General features: G+C 39.5%; 1 protein-coding gene across 1 annotated transcript; it reads right to left on the bottom strand.

Moving 5' to 3' along the window:
* Positions 1–335: 335 nt before the first annotated feature.
* LOC114462308 (allantoinase, mitochondrial) lies at positions 336–19,317 on the bottom strand. Its single transcript, XM_028445042.1, has 11 exons — positions 19,138–19,317; positions 16,760–16,911; positions 13,957–14,071; positions 12,336–12,482; positions 10,705–10,750; positions 8,763–8,856; positions 8,482–8,668; positions 7,268–7,406; positions 4,747–4,919; positions 572–604; positions 336–495 (listed from the first exon to the last, which is right to left on the bottom strand). The coding sequence occupies exons 1-11, from the start codon at positions 19,288–19,290 to the stop codon at positions 346–348; spliced, it is 1,389 nt and encodes a 462-aa protein (XP_028300843.1). The 5' UTR covers positions 19,291–19,317; the 3' UTR covers positions 336–345.
* Between the last annotated feature and the right edge of the window lie 955 nt (positions 19,318–20,272).

The raw sequence follows: 20,272 nt of genomic DNA on the forward strand, positions 1-20,272 counted from the left end.
TACCATTTGAATACGTTTTTTCTGTAACTTCGTCATTTGTGTATTTTTGGTGTCTTTTACTTTGTGGGGGCGTGCATAAAAAGAATGAGGGCTGCCTGTGGCCCATGTCTGCATTAGTGTATCTATAGGTTCTCAACTATTTTGGTTGGGACCCAAATGTGGGAGGAGCTTCTTTTTTTAGTGAATGATGGACATTTACTTTAAGACAGATACAAAAAAAAAAAAAAAAAAAAATAAGGATTCTGTATTTTATTTTGAAGGGGATTTATTTGTGCCTTTTATTTTTGACCATATTAGTCTGGTACAGGTGTAATGTACCACACTAATCCGTCCATGGTTTTGTCATCACAGTTGGACTTGATTCATCCTCTGAGGTAGAAGCAGATGTTTTCCCAGAGGTTGAGGGTAGAAGTGGCCCCCGCTGTACACCACCCTCCCCCTCAGGACGGTGGCACACACACATCCTCTCAGGGTGAGGCCGAGGTAAGGAGTCAGCTGCATACAAACACACTCAGAGTCACACTTTTAACCTCTGTGCGGCATCCAATCAGAGCTCAGGGACAGTTTTTACCTTGTTTTTATGATGTATCAGCTCCTCCTCAATCTGTAAATAAAGACGCAAGCATTAATCCCAGCTGATTGTGTCTTTGTTTAGGACACTTGTACCAGGGTTGGGGTCAATTATAACTATAATTGTGTAATTGATCATTTATTGTTATCCGTTTTGAGTTTTTAAATGTTTTGTGTAACCACATTGGCCGTGAACAGCTGGGTAAGCCAGAGGGTACGGCGGCTGGGAAGTGTCAGGTGAATGCATTTACAGAAACGAACACAAATGCAAACCGGTCACAACGGAAGTGTTTCCGACGGACCGGTATTACAGACGGATGGGTATTATGATATGATAGCCTGATTTGAAAAATATAAGAGTATCCTAATCAACTTTCACTTACTTTCATACGCGTTTCGATGTCTTCTTCTTGTTCTTCTCTGTTCTGGTGGGTTAAAAACATCCGCCAGAAACGTGTCCGTCTGTAATACCGGTCAGTCGGAAACACTTCCGTTGTGGCCATTTTGCATTCGTGTTGTGACCTTTTTGCATTTGTGTTCATTTCTTTAAATGCATTCACCTGACACTTCCCAGCCACCGTACAGAGGAGCTGCTCCACTTTTTACATTGAAATCTTTTTAAACAAATTACAAATCATTCAACCTTTAACATGTTCAGCCAATACATTCAACACATTTACACCTTTTTGGTCATGTTAGGCTAATGCTAGGTTAATGCTATTGCTTGGCTAATGCTAAGTTAGTGCTAATGCTAGGCGAATGATAATGCTTGGTTAATTCTAATGCTAGACTATTGTTAATGCGCGGCTAACGCTATTGCTAGGCTACTGCTGATGTGAGGTTAATGCAAATATTAGGCTACTATTAGCAAAAAGACTTTACTGTCTCCAGTAAAGTCTTTAAAATGAGCTCTTCTTAATGTTAGATCTCTTGTTAACAAATCACTGCTAAATAATATTATTTTGACACATCACTTGGAATTTTACTTCTTAATGAAACGTGGTTAAATAATGTTATCAGTAATAGTATTCTCAATGAAAGTGCACCACAAGACTTTATTTATTTCAATAAGTGTTGTACTTACAGGAAAGGTGGTGGAGTTGCTGCCATTTATTAATCAATATTTCAGTGCAAAGAAATAATCTTTGGTGATTTTATCTCCTTTGAATATATGTCATTCTTACTGAAGGGTGATTCAAGAGTTCTGTTTTTAGTCATTTATAGACCCCAAAATATTCTGGAGAATTCATGGATGAATTTGCTGAACTACTGTCAGTTGTATGCACTGAATACAACTTTTTAATAATAAGAGGTGACTTTAATATTCATGTAGACAATAACATGGACAATACTGCCAAAGAACTGTATGCTGTAATGGACACTTCTGGTCGTATACAACATGTGACTGGTCCGACACACACTCAAGATCACACTTTAGATCTGATTATCTCTAAAGGAGTAGATATTTCTGCTGTTGACGTTAGAGACTTAGCTCTAGCTGACCATCTCTGTCTTTTTTAACTTATAAACTGTAACATCTGTTCCTCCGACTTCTGTGTGTTTAAAAAAAAGGTACATAAATGACAACATGTGCACCTTGGAGGAGGACTGAGATAATGCAGATCTTGAAATCTGACTGTAGAAGAGCTGAGCGTAAATGGAGATCAACAAAAACTCCAAATTCATCTAGAACTATACAAAATCAGTCTGCGTATATTCAATGATGGCTTGTTCAAAGCGAGGCAGCAATACTTTTGTGAAATTATTGCCAAAAATGTCAACAACTCTCACACATTGTTTTCTGTAATTGAAAAGCTCACAACCGCCACCAGATCAGATAGCCCCTGAATTAATGTCAACTGAAAAATGCAATGAATTTGCTGTATATTTCAATGAAAAAATACAATCAATAAGGTCAAACATCAGAACAAACCAGCAAAATAACAAAAAGCTTGAACAGCTTCAACCACTGAGGGAGGAGTCAACTACAATGTTAGAGTTTATTACAGTGAACCCATAAATAATGGAGGAAACTGTTCAGCAGCTGAATCCATCTTGCCTTGACACAATACCCTAAAACTTCTTTAAAACTGTTAGAAAGTCAATTGTCACTGATTTGTGCTGACACTGCTCATTCCAATCAGGCACCTAACCAAAATCCCTGAAAGTAGCTGCTGTGAAACCTCTGTTAAAAAGAGAACACTGGATGCCTCTATACTGGCTAACTATAGACCAATCAGAACCTTCCATTCATGGCCAAGATCATTGAGAAGGTGGTCTTCAACCAACTGAGTCAATTCTTAACATTCAACAAAATATTTGATAAATTTCAGTCAGGTTTTCGTTCTCATCACAGCACAGAAACTGCTCTTATCAAAGTGATCAATGACATAAGGTTGAACACTGATTCAGGAAAAGTATCTGTTCTCAGTCTGTTGGATCTAAGTGCTGCATTTGACGCTGTAGATCATACAATTTTGTTACACAGATTGTAAACATGGGTTGGACTAAATGGAAAAGTAATGCAATGGTTTAAGTTCTACTTGGAGGAGCGAAGCTATTTTGTAAGCATTGGAAACTTTGAATCTGACAGATTACCAATGTTCTGTGGGGTTCCTCAGGGATCTGTTCTTGGACCTCTTCTGTTTAGCCTTTATATGCTTCCTTTAGGACAAATTTTACAGAACTGTAAGGTTGATTATCAGAGCTACGCAGATGACACACAACTATATCTATCACTGAACCCAGATGACCATGGTCCCATTGAGGTGTTGTGTGACTGTTTAGAAAAAATAAACTGCTGGATGAGTGAAAACTTCCTTCAACTAAACCATGACAAGATGGAGGTGATTGTCTTTGGTAACAAGGAAAACAGGACTGCTGTCAGCAATTATCTGAGTCTGGATCTTTAAAAGATAAAGACCAAGTCAAAAACCTTGGTGTTCTGATTGACTCAGATCTGACATTCAGCATCAGATCAAATCTATCACAAAAACATCTTCTACCACCTAAAGAACATCTGGACTATTGTAATGGTCTTCATCAAACATCTACAGCTGGTTCAGAACGCTGCAGCTCAGGTCTGAACCAGAACAAAGAAGTCAGAACACATTAGTCCAGTTTTAAAGTCTTTACACTGGCTCCCAGTCAGCCTCAGAATAGACTTTAAAGTTCTGCTGCTGATGGTGTATAAATCTGTGAATGGGTTTGGTCCAGAATACATCAGTGAGATGTTAGTCAGGTATGAACCCAGCAGGTCTCTCAGATCTATGGACACAGGTCAGATAGTGGAGCCCAGAGCTCACAGTAAACATGGTGATGCTGTGTTTAGTTGTTATGCTGCAAAGAAGGTCATGTTGTTGTTGATGTTTGTTGATTATTTTAAATTATTTTACTGATGATTTTAAATGATGTTCTTATTGATTTTAAGCTGTTGAATGTTTTGTGTTGCACTTTTTGATCATGTAAAGCACATTGAGTTGCCTTGTGTATGAAATGGGCTATACAAATAAATTTGCCTTGCCTTGGCTAATGCTGTTGCTAATGATAGGTTAGTGTCAATGCTAGGCTAATGCTAATGCTAATGTTAGGTTAGTGCTAATGCTAGTTTAATGCTAATGCTAAGTTAATGCTAATGACAGGATAATGCTAATGCGAGGTTGTTGCTAATGTTAGAGTAATGCTATCGTTAGGCTATTGCTAACACTAGGCTAATGGTAACGCTATGCTAGTGCTAAAGCTATGTTAATGCTATTGCCAGACAATATTATTGCTAATGCTAATTAATGCTATTTCTAGCTAATGCTAGTTTAATGCCAATGCTAGATTAATGCTGTTGCTATGTTATTGCTAATGCGAGGTTAATGCATATTGTAATATTAGTTTAATGCTAATGCTAGAATAATGTTATTGTTATGTTATTGCTAATGTTAGGTTGATGCTAATGCTAGTTTAATGCTAATGCCTAGAATAATGCTATTGCTATGTTATTGTTAATGCTAGTTTACTGTTAATGTTAGGCAAATGCTAATGCTTGACTAGTGCTAATGCTAGCTAATACTAATGCAAGTTAATGTTAATGCTAACTAATTGTTGTAATTGAGCGTGGATAATTGAAGATGTAATTGTAATTGACCCCAACCCTGATTCGTACTGTAGTAGTAGTCCATGACTGACCTGAAACTCTCTCTCTGGGTCCCAAATGACCAAGTCTGCATCATAGCCAGGAGTGAGTTGGCCCTTCCGATTGGCTAAGTCACAGAGCTGGGCGGTGTTGTGACTGAGGAGCCTCACCACATCAGAAAGCTGGAATCCTCTCTGACAGGCTGAGCTCCAGAACAGAGGCAGGCCTGGGGAACCATGAGACATTCGCCAGACTTTGACCACTTTGTGTTTGACAGAGCGCACAATCGACCTGTTTACACTCAGTGAACTTTGTCCAGTGAGGTTTATCTAAAGTTTGACTGTGGACCAGCAAACATCAGGACATTTCATTACTGAAACCATATTTTGTCTTCATTGCTTCAAATAATTGAAGAATGAACCCATGTAAAGAAATGTACAGACTCTTTCCTTTAAGAATCAGTCATTAAGAAACCAAACTGCCACTATTACTGTGTTTAAAGTTTTTAACTTTCTTTTTGTAAAACCACAGAAAGCCCTACGATGGTGTATTAGGGCCACATTTGAATAAAAACAAATCTGAGCATTATGAGAATAAAGTCGTAATTTTAGATAAAAGTCATAATATTTCGAGAATAGTCATAATTTTATGAGAATGCATTAATTTAATTTTCATGTATTTATTTATCTAGCATACATTAAAGAAAAAAACAACCTTAAAGGTGCTAGGAGGGATCTGGCGCACACCTTGCCTCCCCACCACCTCTATAAATGAGCCAAGGGAGAGTTCCTATTGGACCGTGTGAAGACTGAAGCCATTACAGATTGGCCACCTCTGGGCAACCGCCGGGAACTTCAGCGGTTCCTTGGCTTCACTAAATTCTACCACAGGTTCATCTGTGACTACAGCTCCATTGAAGCCCCACTTACGAAACTTGCCTCAACCAAGCTCCCTTTCTGGCGGAGTTCTGAGACCCACCAAGCTTTCGAGAAACTTGACTCTTTTTACTAGTGTCCCGGTGTTTAAACACCCTGACCCTTCTCTCCAGTTTGTGGTATTGTTAGATGCCTCAGACTCTGTAGTGGGGGCCATTCTCTCTCAACAAGACCCCAACACTCTCAAGCGACACCCTTGTAACTTTTCTGTCGTCGGTTAAGCCTGGTTGAGGGGATATATGACATAAAGAAGTACTGGAAGTGGTTTAAGCGCTCCAGGAGTGGAGGCACTAGTTGGAAGGCTCAGCGTTACCGTTTTTGATCTGGTCTGATCTCAAGAACCTCACCTGCAACAGTTCAACTTGTCTCACCTCTCGCCAAGCCTGTTGAGCTAGTTGTTTTAACTTATCCCTCTCTAATCACCCTGGATCTCGCAACAAACAGCCCAACTTCCTGTCACAGATCCATTACCCTTCTTTCTGCCTGGGGGAATGTGTGACCCCATCATCCCGGTTTCCTGTATGGTGGGAGCCGCGTCTTAGGAGATCAAGAATATGGTTTGAGAAACTCAGCAGCACTCGGGTCCTGGAAAGTGGCCCACGGACCGGCTGGTTGTGCCGCTCCAAGCTAGATTCCCCTAGCTTCCAGGCTAGTTTTCCAGGGTCTTTGGGCTTCCAGGCTTGCTCTCCAGTTTTCCCTGGCTCCCTGGTGCCGGAGTTTGGGCCTGTGATTGTTGAGGACCACGTGGGCCTGGAGACACCTGTTGAGGGGGCGGGGTGGGGGTCCTGCGAGGAGTCTGCTGGAGAGCAACACACCTGCCTGGAGTCAGCGCTGATGACCTGCAGCAGGATTTAAGCCCTGCTCATCGGTGCCAGTTAGTTTGTCTACCTGAGTGGTATTTCCTGCTGTCTCTCGCTCTTGCTCTCGAGCACATATTTGGGAATCACTGTCAGTGCTCAACTCACCCTAACAGGAATATCTTTCTCTTTCCTTCCAGAGCTTCCCAAACTCCTGAGCCTCACTGCCAGCCCCTGCAGCTCAGCTCCAGCTTCCCAAGGATTTTCTACACCACTTCACCTGGGATCTTCATCTGTGCTCTCCTACAATAAACCAGTCATTCTGTCAATCTCATTCCTCAGTCTTCGTCTTGCTTTTGGGTCCAACTCCGTTTCGTGACAATTTTGTGTGTTTTTAAACTTATTTTGTCTTTTTTTGTCAGAATGGTGAATTTTTGGTGCCTTTTTGTGTTTTTCGAGGTTTTATGTGTGTTTTGTTATATTTATTATGTTACTGTTTTCATGTTGAGTATTTTACAGTAATTTTGGGCAATTTCGTAGCATTTTGTGTCTGAAGTCCTTTTGTATATGTTGTTGTTTTTGTACTGATTTTATGTTTAAGTGGTTAAGTGTCTTTGTCATCATTTTGTGTATTTTTGTTTACATTTTGTGCATTTTACTGTTGTTGTTGGGCTTCAGTAACTACAAAACTCAGGAATTACAATTTTGTTTTGGGGGCCACACATAGTTAGACAAAGGGCCACAGGACCACCAGTTGTATGTTGAAACTGACAGTAGGTTCAGTTGGAGCTCGCTCACAGGTTAATAATAACTATATTTGTGTGATTGTCAGGAGTCTGTACCAAATTGTAAAGATGAAATCCCTCCCCACGCCTCACTGAAGTCTCCACTGTTCAGTTTCTTCAAGTCAGGAGTGCAGGGAGAGTGATCGGACACCACCATGTCGATGTGACCGGCCTTCAGAGCGTTCCACAGCTGCTCCTGATGGGACAGAAACAGTGAGATGTTACACATCTGCCTGGCCCTGGTGTGTGTGTGTGTTGCTGATTAACAGCCATGGGTTGTGTCTGAATATTCCCTTCTATCTCAGAAATCAGAATCAGAAACAACTTTATTGACCACGTAATGTATGTTATGCACACGAGGAATTTGACTTGGTGAACTGTGCTCTCTCTAATAGTGTAAACATTAAATAACAACAATCAACTAGAAAAAAAAATTTCCTTGACCCCCAGAAGTGTTTAAGTGGCGGCCATAATAAGGAGCGTTCCAATTCTCTAAAAGCTAAGGAAAGGAGGCGCAACGCTTCCTATATAACCTCCTTTAGCCTAGGAAACACTGATGCATCCTTTACCAAAGGAGACCACATAATGCTGACCCACAATTCTTTGCAGCGACAACAGTTAAAGGGACACGCGCACCCAAGCACTCATGAAAACTCACAATGACTGAAAAGGGCGTAGATCAATAAGTTACCAATGCAATACTATGCCTTGAACAACGTTAAATTATCTAAAACCCATATCTTAACTGACATACAACAGAGCATTTTTAGCCACATGATATTTTATTCAATATAATTAATTCATCTGAATGCTTTGTGTGGTTGTACATGTGTATGTCTACAACATTATGTAGGCCTATATTTTGCATAAATGTAACAATTTCATAAAATCCTACTTATTTTAGATTAATGTTGATTAATAAGTAGAAGGTGAGTGTGAGCAACCATTCTCAATGTGACATTCTTTTAGTTTCACTTTCGTTCCTCGCGGCCTCGTTTCCTTTGATTTACATTCAAACCTTGTGATAGTTGAGATTATATCAGTGGTTAGAGGCACAGGGGAAAGTGTTTGACATGCTTTGAGGCCATGTATAGTTTTTTCACCATAGCTGACATCACTAACCTTTACCACGGTCAGGTTTATTACGTCACCTAGTAGAAGTGCGTCTGACTGTCAAAACAATGTGATGGCCTTTCCCTAACTCCTTTAGGAAATCTCCTAACACCTGAAAGGGGATAGGAGGGACTATTTAGATGCAGCCTTTGATTCACTTTGTTGTTGGATCCTCTGATGGGCGGGCAGCATTTAAACTGTGTGGCCCCTGCTGGTATGTCCTCTGCACTGAGGCTGAGGTAGTGGTGCGTCGTCTCCACCGTCAGAGGAGCTCCAGCCAGCCGTGCTTCCAGGATCAGTTTGAGTGGCTCTGCAGAGGACAGGTGAACGATGTGGCATCGAACCCTGGATCACACAGAGGTTAGATTATTATTATTATCAGCAGCACACAAAGCCTCCTCAAACATGACCAGTTAATTTCCTTGTGTGATGGTCTCACTGGTACTGCAGGCAGAGCTCTATGACTGCACGGATTGCCTCCACCTCCATCACGTCTGGCCTGGACTGCAGAAAGGTGGAGTAGTGGGTCGGGTCTAACACGGTAAAGGAAACGTGTGTCTGTGTTAACCACTGGAAACCAAACAGCTCATAATATCACAGAGTTTATAAAACCGTGATTTCACACTGTCTCGTATAAGAATAACCCCTTTAAGACACTGGTTCTCAACCTGTTCAGCCCCCCAAAATAAAGGTTTCAGAGAGCGGGAACCCCCACTGTAGCTGATGGTGGAGGGGAGAGGTTTTTGGGGTCCGTCCATAAAGTCGGCAAAATGATGGTCCATTGTTCTATGAATTTGTGATAACCATATTTATTTATTCATCTGAATAATATCCACTGTTATCCAGGATGTTTACTATTATTTGTGCAATAGTATATAGTCATCATAAAGATGGAAATCCCTTTTTTAATCAGAAATAAAATGGTTTAAAAGTGGCCAAAAATTGTGGAAATGGTGGTAAAATTGGATTTTAAAAAACCACAAAAATTGGTTAAGAGTTGCAAATTAGAGTGACCAAAAACAGAGCGAAAAGGTGGTAAAAAGGGATCAAGGTGTGATTATTGACTTAAAAGTGGCAGAAATGGGGGCGGGGTTGGGTAATGTAATTTAAAAAGAAGGAACAATTAGTTTAAACTGGCAAACAATTGGCATGACAAGTCATGAATGTGGTTAAATTAGCAAAAATAAGCATGAAATATGGTTACATTAATAGGTCAACATGTGCAACATTATTTGGAAAAGTGGTGGAAAGGATTTATAGGTGCTGAAAATGTCTTCAAAGTGGAAAACAAAATGCAAAAAACGCATTGACATTTGATGGAGAATTAAAAGGAGCAAAAATATGGCAAGAAAAAGAGATGAAAATAGGTTAACATATGGCAAGTTTGGTAGAGTTGCAGAAAAAGAGTAAAAATAAGAACTTATTCTAGGAACTTCTCAGATCTCATTAAAACACAACACAGCGGAAGTGGAAACACGTCACAGCTTCTCGAGTCTTGTCACTACAGTCCTGAGTCAAGTCAAGTCAAAAGTCCTCAAAAGTATTAATTTCCAAGTCTTAAGTCATTAGTCCATAATGTACCACAGCTACTTTATTTAACTGGTATAAACAATGAATAACTTGAACACAGAACATATTTGTTTAATAATAGTGATTTCATCTGACAAAAAAACATGATGACATGATGCTTAAAGAAATCAATCCGGCATCTTTTTAGATTTTAAAATGGTCACAGTTCTACTGTTAACCATACAATAATATTCATACTGGGAAGTAGAACATGGTAGAATTTTTCTAAATCAATTATTAATTGTGGTATAATCTTTAAATCCAAAGGATATCAGTCTGGAATCATTTTCTATGTTCGTGTGCGCACGTCTCAGCAGCCTAGCTTGATGTTTTCAGCTGCTTCCTGATTGGCTGTCAGTTTGTTTAAAGGTGGACCTGTCAATCAAAGTCCAGTTTGGGAAAGTCATGAAATAAAACATGTACAGTAGCTGGTGATATGCACCTATTCAAGTTGGTTGCAACGTGTCAATAACCAAGAAAGAAGAAGAAAGTCCAGTTTCCCCCTCGGAGGACAGAGTCCCGTCCAACAGGGGTTTGATCAGACTTATTGACCATAATAATAATAATAACTGTAGTTTATAAAACTTTTTGTCATGGAAGGATAGGAAGTCAAGTCTTCCTGAGTCAATAGACTCAAGTCTGAGTTTAGTCACGAGTCATTTGTTTGTAAGTCTAAATGTCGAGTTGCAAGTCCATTGTGAATTTGTGAAGTCTAAAGTCATTAAATTTCCAAGTCCAGTCCCAGTCATGTGACTGGAGTCTACACCTCTGCAACACAGTGTTGATTCATTATTAATTATTAAATTTATTACCAGCACTCTCCTTTGTTGTTTCCACAACCTCTCGCTCTGCATGAAACTGGTGAAAACAGAAGACAAGCACATATCAAATGATATTAATCACAACTGAGTCAGGAACAGGGTCAGGGTCCATAATTGATTACAATTATGGTGTAATTATAATTGTAACTTTAAAAATCTGTTACTTTCATAATGGTAATTGACTGTTTTTCCATGAAAATTCAATAAACATTTTCAATTACAATTTAATGCAAAACTTGGATACTATCTACAGTTATATGTAGTTAACAGTTATTAAAATATGTTTCATATCAAGTTTGCCCACATTTCACCATTTAAAAACATTGAAATCGAGTGGTATACTGTACACCAAAAATATTAAAACCGATATTTTTATTGATCAGGAAGCCTAACAAGGTAACCAATAGATAGGAAAGAAAGTAGATGATAGATATTTGTTTTTAGTGTATTTTACAGCTGATTTAGGAACCGTTAGCATTAGAGATGCTAACAGAAAGCTAACAGAAGAGGAAGGTTAGCCTTTAGAATCAGAATCAGAAATGTTTTAATGGCCAAGTACAGTTTTTAGGACAGTACAAGGAATTTGTCTTGGTAGTTGGTGCACAAAACAAAAAACAAAGAAAGAACAAAGAAACAACCCAGCAACAATAATAATAATAATGATAAATATAAAGGATGAGGGATAAAGAAAGGATAGATAGAGAATAAAGGATACATATAAATATATATATATATACAGTGCAGCAGATAATGTCATCATGGAGGTGTTGATCGGGTGGTGGTGGGGGGGGGGGGGGGGGGGTTCATGTGGATGATGGCAGAGGGAAAGAAGCTGTTTTTGTGTCTGGAGGTTCTGGTCCTGATGGACCTAAACCTCCTTCCAGAAGGGAGAGATTGAAATAGTTTATGATGTTCAGCTCCAACTTGAGGTCCTGGGTGATGAAGGTCCCCAGGAAGCAGAAGTACTCCACAGAGCTCACTGTAGAGTCTCCCAGGGTGAGGGGGGTGAGGGGGGCTGGGTTCTTCCTGAAGTCTGCTATCATCTCCACTGTCTTTAAAGCGTTGAGCTCCAGGTTGTTCTGGCTGCACCAGGACACCAGCCGGTCTGTCTCCACCTGTAGTCAGACTCGTCTCCATCAGAGATGAGACGATGATGGTCGTGTCTTCTGCAAACTTCAGGAGTTTGACCGACTGGTGAGAGGAGGTGCAGCTGTTGGTGTACAGGGAGAAGAGCAGAGGAGAAAGAACACAGCCCTGAGGAGATCCAGTGCTGATGGTCCGGGGAGCAGAGATGGTTTTTTCCCAGCTTCACGTGCTGCTTCCTGTCAGACAGGAAGTCTGTGATCCACCTGCAGGTGGAGTCTGGAACGTTCAGCTGGGAAAGCTTGTCCTGAAGGTTATTTCAGGCTCAGTAGTCGTGATTAATTGTAATTGAACTTTAGTAATTGAAAACATAACTGTACTCGTTTCTGAGGATAAAAAAATAGTAGAAATGTAATTGTAATTGGAATAAATGCTGGTCACTGTAATGTGATTGAATTGTAATCAAACATGGATAATTGAAAATGTAATTGTAACTGAAAAATGTAATTGACTCCAACCCTGGTCATGTTGTTAGTTACCAACAGAACGCTTCCCGTGCCCTGCAGCTGCTTCATGGCTGCGTGGAGATCACAATCGACCACATGTGGGAACTCATCCACTCCACTGTGTATAAGGAAACACTTAAAGCCAGCCACTCCAGCCTGGATCATCGGACGCAGTTCATACTGGAATAAGCAGAGACGTGGTTCAGTTGTTCTTTCCATGCTTTAACAGTGATGGTCTCTGTTAAAAGGATCCACCACTGTTTTTACAAGTTTGACCTAAAATATTCTAAATGTACTTATTAGTAGATCTATGTCTAACAAAACACATTATTATGCACCACATTCATTTAATTACCTTTTTAAAAATGGGACTACTTTACAGTTTTTGAAATCACATGATTTATGATGTCATGATAACTCGCTAACTTCAGCCAGCAGAGTGTCAGCTGTGCTCTGTTTAAAGGAGAGTAAGACCGTGTTGTAAAAGTCACACTAGCGTACTACTCATGTTAAGTCTGACGTCAAAATGAGTATGTAGTGTGTTCACATTAGATAATAGGAAAACACAAAGAAATACCCAGATGTATACTATATGGGGACTTTTTTTAAGTATGCACAGTGGGAACACTAGTCATACTCAACCGTCCCATGATGCATTGCGAGCGGACTGTAAAACGATCCTGGGACCAGCTTCAAGCTAAAAGTCAAACATCCCCTTTTCAAAATAAAAGCATCTCTTCTCGTCTTCCATTAGTTTTTTAACACTTTTGTAAATAGGGCTCTTATTTTGAAGTTAACAGGAAGTTTAGTCAGTAGCACAATGGAGGGTCTCTGAAAATCTCTGAAATGTGTGAATGAAATGTGTCTACGTGAGTTTTATGGATCAAATGAGCACATTATGATATTCTACTTGGTCACTTTCTCACTTCAAATGTTTTCAGAACTTTCAAAGTAAAGGTGGAGAATCAACAGAGATATTTAGCCTCAGTGTGATTCAGGTTTTTAACGCTGTAGGTTCCAAATGCATCTTGGGAAAGTTGTAAGTATACTTCAGTGGGAACGCTCATCATCCTAAACATACTTACAGTATATAGTAGACAGTATATCCTCATTGAGTTTGTAGTGAATAGTACATTAGTATGCGATTTCAAACACAGTCTGAATTATCCTTAAGAGAGCTCTTCTTCTCTGCTTCATTGTCTACTAAGAAACATCAGAATTGGAAATATCACCCCCTGCAGGCACAGATTTTTTTCCCGAGTCACAACTGTTGTTATTCTCTTTTGATAAACAACAGAGGTTTACATCGACATCTTTAACATTTCCTTTTTTTAGAGCAACCAAAAGCAGCAGAAGTTGTCATTTTGACTGAAAAAGCTGTTAAATGATCTAAAAATCAGGCTGAATGTTTCAGTCCAACAGAAAACAATGGGATGTTTACAGGCAGTGAGGCCGTGTGACATCATCAATCACGAGATTTCTAAATGGAGGAACACAGGCTCTAAAAATGTAAAGTAGTCCCATTTTTAAAAGGTAATTAAATGAATATGGTACATAATAATGTGTTTTGTTAGACAGATCTACTAATAAGTACATTTTCAGGTTTTTGGCCAAACCAAAACAGTGGAGGATCCCTTTACGTGTCCTACTGCACCTCATTTCCTGGGATCACTCCTCCCCAGAACGCTGTGTCCACAAAACACTTCCCCGTGGCCTCTCGTAGCTTCTCGTGAAAGTTACTGAGTGTTGTCGTTGGAGGGATGCTGTTTCTGTCGGCAACAAAATATTCAAAAATATTCATAAGCTGAAATATGTCACTACTACCACAGACACACACAATCACAACGTGAACCTCACACAGCCTTACAGACACCACTCAGGGGCAAACAGCGCTGCTCTCACGCACATAGGACGGACACACATCTGTGCACACGCAACACAGATGGGAATACACTCATAGCATGATGTGTCTGTAAATACACACATAGCTTGATGAACATTCTGATTAGAGAAGAATCTGCTCTTTATAGAAGCACAGAGTCAAAAACATCACCGCACATGGAACACAGTGGACTTCTGTCAATCAATGTTCACTGAGGGCTGTGATTGGAGGAAATCCTCTCCCTCCTCTCAGCTTTTATAGGAGAGGCAGGGCCAACAGTAGAAGTGATGACGCAGGGGAATCCGGAAGAATCCCTTTCAGCCAATAGGAAAATTCAGTAGTAATAGCTGGCGTTCAATGGCCAGTATGACGGATGTTTTACAACTAAATACGTCAAATTAAAATACTTTTACTAAAATGTGAAGAGTGGGACTAGGATTAATAAACAGCACTACTTAATACCAAATATGGGTTTGGGGTTTAGTTACTGCTGTTTACTCTCTGCTTTAGTTCTTATATACAGGTAGCTCGTGTTAGCATTTCTAAACTTAGATTAAGAATTGATTAAATGGCCTTTCTTGCCCAGGTTGTCAGAGGTGGCTGTGCTAAAGCTAGGTAGCTAGCTAAGTAGTTAGTTAAGTAGCTAGCTAGGTAGCTAGCATTAGCAGCCAATTAAAACGTCATGTGAGACATGGTTCATTGCAACTTTTTCCAAACAAAGTCACCTTTTTTGTTCAGTAGATACTCATTTAAATAAAAAAAACGTTTGAAGCATGTTTAGCATTGCACTACATGCGGTAAAGGCTTCCTTTTTCTTCTTTGCCCAAAGTTTAAGCCTGGCCCACCATTCAGACATGACAGAAATCTAGGGGCTCACATCAAAACTGCCATTAAATTTAAAGGTATTGAAGGTTCTATATAATCAATTGGGTGTTGATCAGTGGCGGCTGCTGGTCTTTCATGCAGGGGAAGCTCATTTTCTGCCTACTTCAGAAAATGTATCTGTTTATTTAAATGTGAATTCTAGTAGAATTCACATTTTGTTGTCAACAACTATTTGTAGATTATCACGCACGCGCGTAGCTGCTGCGCGCTGGAGTGTGAGTGTTTGGTGAAAAGTCTCACAACACAAGCAGTAACAGTCTCCACAAACACCAAAAACAGACACTAGGTTTGTCAGAAGTTGATTCGCTATGAGAGGATCAGCAAAGTCTCCGTGTCAACACAGAGCAACGGACTGAAATATTTGAAAAACCCACCTGTGTGCTTACAACGTCATACTCTCTGATTGCCTCATTTCGCTGTCAATCAAAATTGAATTAGCCTGAGACAGATCATCCAATCATCATCCATTATTCCAGCGTCCGGAACAGACAGATCCAGCCCACTGCTCCATAGACCTCCTGTGAAGCCCGGCGTCCGATGGGCGGGACTAAGTGCGTCATAACCGAGCATTTATCCAATGAGCGTCTAGTTTGACTGCAGTGGATCAACCACTAAACCCTGTCCCATTGAAGTCAATTGAAGCTGAACTTCACCACTGTTTATTAACACTGTGACGCTGCGGTAATGAATGAAGAACGTCACGCTGTCACTGTCAGTTTCCTGTTATAAGAAGCTGATTCTGAACTAAACATACACGTGTTCTGTCATATATTTAGTCAATGAAATGTACACACAACACTACATATTTGACCACTGATTTTAGGGGAAGCTGAGGTTCCCTTGTAGTCTTAAAGCATCCGCCACTGTTGTTGATCTAACCATATAATCATTGCTAAAATTATTGCTTAAGGCAAAGACAAGTGCAGCAGGTAAACATGTCCTGTTTCAACATTTTGTTGTCATTTTCCACTCTGAGCTATTGCAGCCACTCTTTTTTTTTTTTTCTTGGAATGGTCAAGGTCAATGCCATATATGGCATTATTGAAATCTTTGTGTAAACAGTTAAAAACTCACTTTCTGAATTACTTGAGATGCTATTTGTAACATTGTGATGTTGAATAACATGTTGAAAAGATTATAACGACTCAACCACACTTTATGTCTGTATTAGTTTTTGGAGTCAGAATACACAAGAACACAATAACTGATAAACAGATGACGTGAATGGAAAACATAAATTAGCTCTGCACATGAAGTTCGGGGCTCTTCCTCTTTGATTTTGCCCAAGACTCTGTTCTAAGCATTTTTCTTAGAAGGGTGTGGTTGAGCCCGAGATCTCATATTGAACTGCTTCCTGCGCAACAGGTAAAATAAAAGGTCAAGTAAGAATTTGAACCTTCCTATTTAACGAACACGCTGGAAATAGAATATAATAAATTCCAACAGTATTAATAAAATACTCTAATGTCATGTAAATTAGGCCTACATTTTACCATGTAGTAATGACTGAATGGTGATGCGGTGAATGCTATGATCAAATCAATCAGCAGAATTGTTTACGTTGCAAAAAGATTGGGTTTTAACAAAAATTTGGAACTGAAGAAAAAAACGAATAATCAAAGGACATGAGTGACACTAAGCACCTGTGCAGCACCTGATTGGTTCTCACTGGGGAAAGTGTTAAACTCACAGAGGCATATCCACAATAGTTGTCACCCCTCCAGCTGCAGCGGCCTTAGTAGCGGTCCAGAACCCCTCCCAGGTGGTACGGCCGGGTTCATTCACATGGACATGAGAGTCTACGATGCCTGGCATCACCACACTGTTGCCCACATCGAGAACCTGCAACCACAGCACAGTTATTATACCAGAAGAAGGAGGAGATGTTATTTTCACTGTTGCTCTGGGCCACAGGTGAGTAACCATTATCACAAATATGATTATCACATGATCAACATTCATGTCAGCATTTAGTATATCGACCAATCGGATCATTAACACAGTAGTGTGTGGTCTTTTTGTGTTCTTTTTTTGTTTATTCTTGTGTTTTGTGTTTTTGTAGCCATTTTGTCTATTTTTGTTGTAGTTTTGCATGTTATTGGAGTCATTTTGTATGCTTTGTTTGTCATTTTTTGCATTTTTTGACTCATTTTGTAAAATTATTCTGTCATTTTGTTAGTTTTTTGTCATTTTGTGTGTTTTTGTTGTAGTTTTGCGTGTCATTAGAGTCATTACCTCCGCCAAGCGTGAAGTGTAGAAGCAGCGTGAAGCGCAGAGTGAAAGGTTATGTTTTACCCTCCATTTAATACTTTCAAAAATGGGTTTTGAAAGTACATTGTCGTCATGTTTGTCCTCAATTTGACGAATCCACTTCAATTTCAATTTAATTTTGGTGACGGTAGGTTCAAGATCAAGGCCACAAAAAAATATTTTAAAAAATGGCAAAATTCCCTATCTTTAGCATGGGGCAAAATTTCTAAAATTCATATCTCAGTCAGATCTTCATCGATTCGTTCAAGATTTTGCAGGATGATGTAAGGCTATGACGTGCAACATTTGACTAAACAGGATCCGCATCCGATTCAGATTGCTGACTCAGCAATTTTTGGAACCTAATATTGGAAAGCCCATTTACGACTTTCAAAAATTCCTATACAGTTTAAATATGTTTTGATTTCTTTCAAATTTGGTGGATTGGTTGTGACCTTTATCAAAATGTCAAGTTTTGTACGAATCAGATCCAGAATGTGGATTTGGCAGCAGGTTGACGTTTGCCAATTTTGACATGGAAAACCCCATTTAGCTGTATTTTCACTAACTAACTTCCGCAGATCAAGTAACTATGATTATGACAAATTTTGTCAGTGATGAAACAGCTAAGAACGAAATTGGGCATTTTCCAATGTCTGCGCTGCACGAGCTCTCGTCTGTGTGTCAATCTGTGCCATTCTGTTAGCAAGATAACTTGAAAAGTTATAACGGATTTGGATGAAATTTTCAGGAAAATTGATGAATGGGACAAGGAACAGGTGATTACATTTTGGTAATGGTCTGGCAACCAAAACACACACACACACACACACATATATAAATATACCATTCATTTTTCCTTCCACACTGTGGAACTTCATAGGTTCTCTCAGTGTCAACAGCTCATTGTTGACAGGTAGTCATGGTAATCCTGAGTTTACCATGTTACCGTGACCGGAGCGTGTTAGCTGAGCTTGAGCTGCTTGGCGTAGTTTTGTTTTTCATATTGTGTGTTCTTTGAGTCATTTTGTGCATTTTTTGGCATTATGCATGTTGTTGTTTTTTGTCATTTTGTGCATTTGGCTGTCATTGTGTGTTCTTCTGTCATTTTGTGTGTTTTTCGATTTGTTTTGTATAAGGGCCGCCAGTTGCCTATGTCTGGATAAAAAGTGTGATATGTGACATTTTCATCAAAGTATTTTTAAAACTGCATGAAAAAAATAATTTTTTGTTTTATGAATTAAACTATTGATTTTTATCAAAATGAATACTGTTACTGGAGTCAATGTGGATGTTTTTTTGTCATTTTGTGTGGTTTTTGAGTCATTTTGGCGTAAAATTCTTCTGTCATTTCGTGTGTCTTTGAGTCATTTTGCATATTTTTTTGTCATTTGTGTATTTTTGTTGTAGTTTTGCATGTTATTGGAGTTATTTTTTCTATTCTTCTGTCACTGTGTGTGTTTTTGGATTTGTTTTGTGTATTTACTTTAGCGGACTGCACAAAATTAGAATAAGGGCTGCCAGTTGCCTATGTCTGGTCAGGGCTGTTGATTAGTAGTAACGTTAGATAAAAAGTGTGGTATGTGACATTTTCATTAAAGTATTTTTAAAACTACTTTATGTTTTCTATATTTAGATATGATTATGAGTCTAAAGATCAAAAACAATTCTTGTTTTCCTCAAGGGGAACTTTTTTGCATTGTCACTCACTTTGCCTCTACACAAACAATGCTTATGAACTTATGAGCAAAAGTTGTGCAGATGAGCAACATTGTGTTTGTATTGTATAGAAGTCAGCACAGTGTGGGAACGTCTTACCTGACACTCATCAGTCTCTGAGTAGCTGCTGCTGGACAGGATCTGGTGAATCTTTCCATCTTTTATTATGATGACAGCAGGAGAGACTTGGTCACCAATCACAACCCTCGTACTGCGGACGACACTAAGTGTTGATCCCAGCTTTAGGTCCATTTTACCATGAGCAGAACACACACTCCAGTCCTCACATTCACTCTCACCATATAAAGAGAAAGATTAACAGATTTTGAGAATGAGGAGGTGTCGTCACGGCCTAGAGCCCCTCCCCCCGATCCTCCCCGCAGTGTTACACTTAGGTGAGGGGGGAAGGGAACATGGAAGATTGAGTCAGGGTAGGAAAATGGAAGGGGTGTTGTGTAATCAGTTCAGCCACTCTGGTTTCAAGTTTGGAACAATTGAAGTGGGTGACACAGCATCCACCTTAAAGCTGGGGTATGTAATTTTTTTTTTGGTCACAAATCCATCATATTATTATATTATATTGTGTATTGTAATCCAAAGTGTTCAACAGAATAAAGGCACAAATGTGTTCAGGAGGAACACTGTCCGTGGAGTCGGTGTGTGCAGGGAACTGCGAGCGATCCGGGTTCAGTCAGCGCAGTCCATAATGATCTAAGGTGGAAAGAACAGACCCAATTCATCTGCAGTGTGGACAGAGTGTATCTGCTCTGATCCGTCTGTGTTGGGCTCCCCCTGTCTTATTTGTGTGTAAGTGCAGTATTCTGTCAGAGGTGAATCCCATTCCCTTGATTAACTTTCTTGTATTCTTTCAGGAGTGTTTGATCCCAGGTGTGTTTCCCTGTGAGTGTAAGTGTGATACTTTGTTTTGTTGAGTTTTATCCTTGCGGTTTATTTTGTTCCTGATGTTTCTATTTTCCCACTTGGTGGAATTTTTAGTTAGTACTTCTTGAATTTATTCTCCAAATATGAAATGTATGTTCTAGTTTTTGTAGCCAGGTTAATGATCTGACTGGTTCTTCAAAGTGTGTCTGTATTTCATCTAAAAGTGATGCCAGTCTGCTCCTAAAAACTGTGTCAAAGTGACACTTTTCTGGTGTTTTCACTGAATAAATATTGTGCCTAAACGATATTAATTCTGTGGCTTTCCACGAAAACACTGAAATCCAACTGAAAT

The sequence above is a fragment of the Gouania willdenowi genome, chromosome 4, assembly GCF_900634775.1.
Source record: "Gouania willdenowi chromosome 4, fGouWil2.1, whole genome shotgun sequence".
NCBI classification, from domain to species: domain Eukaryota; kingdom Metazoa; phylum Chordata; class Actinopteri; order Blenniiformes; family Gobiesocidae; genus Gouania; species Gouania willdenowi.

Excerpts from the sequence above, each read along its gene's own strand:
- LOC114462308 (XM_028445042.1), bottom strand. The coding sequence starts at position 19,290 with ATGGACCTAAAGCTGGGATCAACACTTAGTGTCGTCCGCAGTACGAGG. Across the intron at positions 16,912-19,137 it reads CAGAGACTGATGAGTGTCAG|GTTCTCGATGTGGGCAACAG; the intron begins GTAAGACGTTCC and ends CTGTGGTTGCAG. Across the intron at positions 8,669-8,762 it reads GAGCTCTGCCTGCAGTACCA|GGTTCGATGCCACATCGTTC; the intron begins GTGAGACCATCA and ends TGTGTGATCCAG.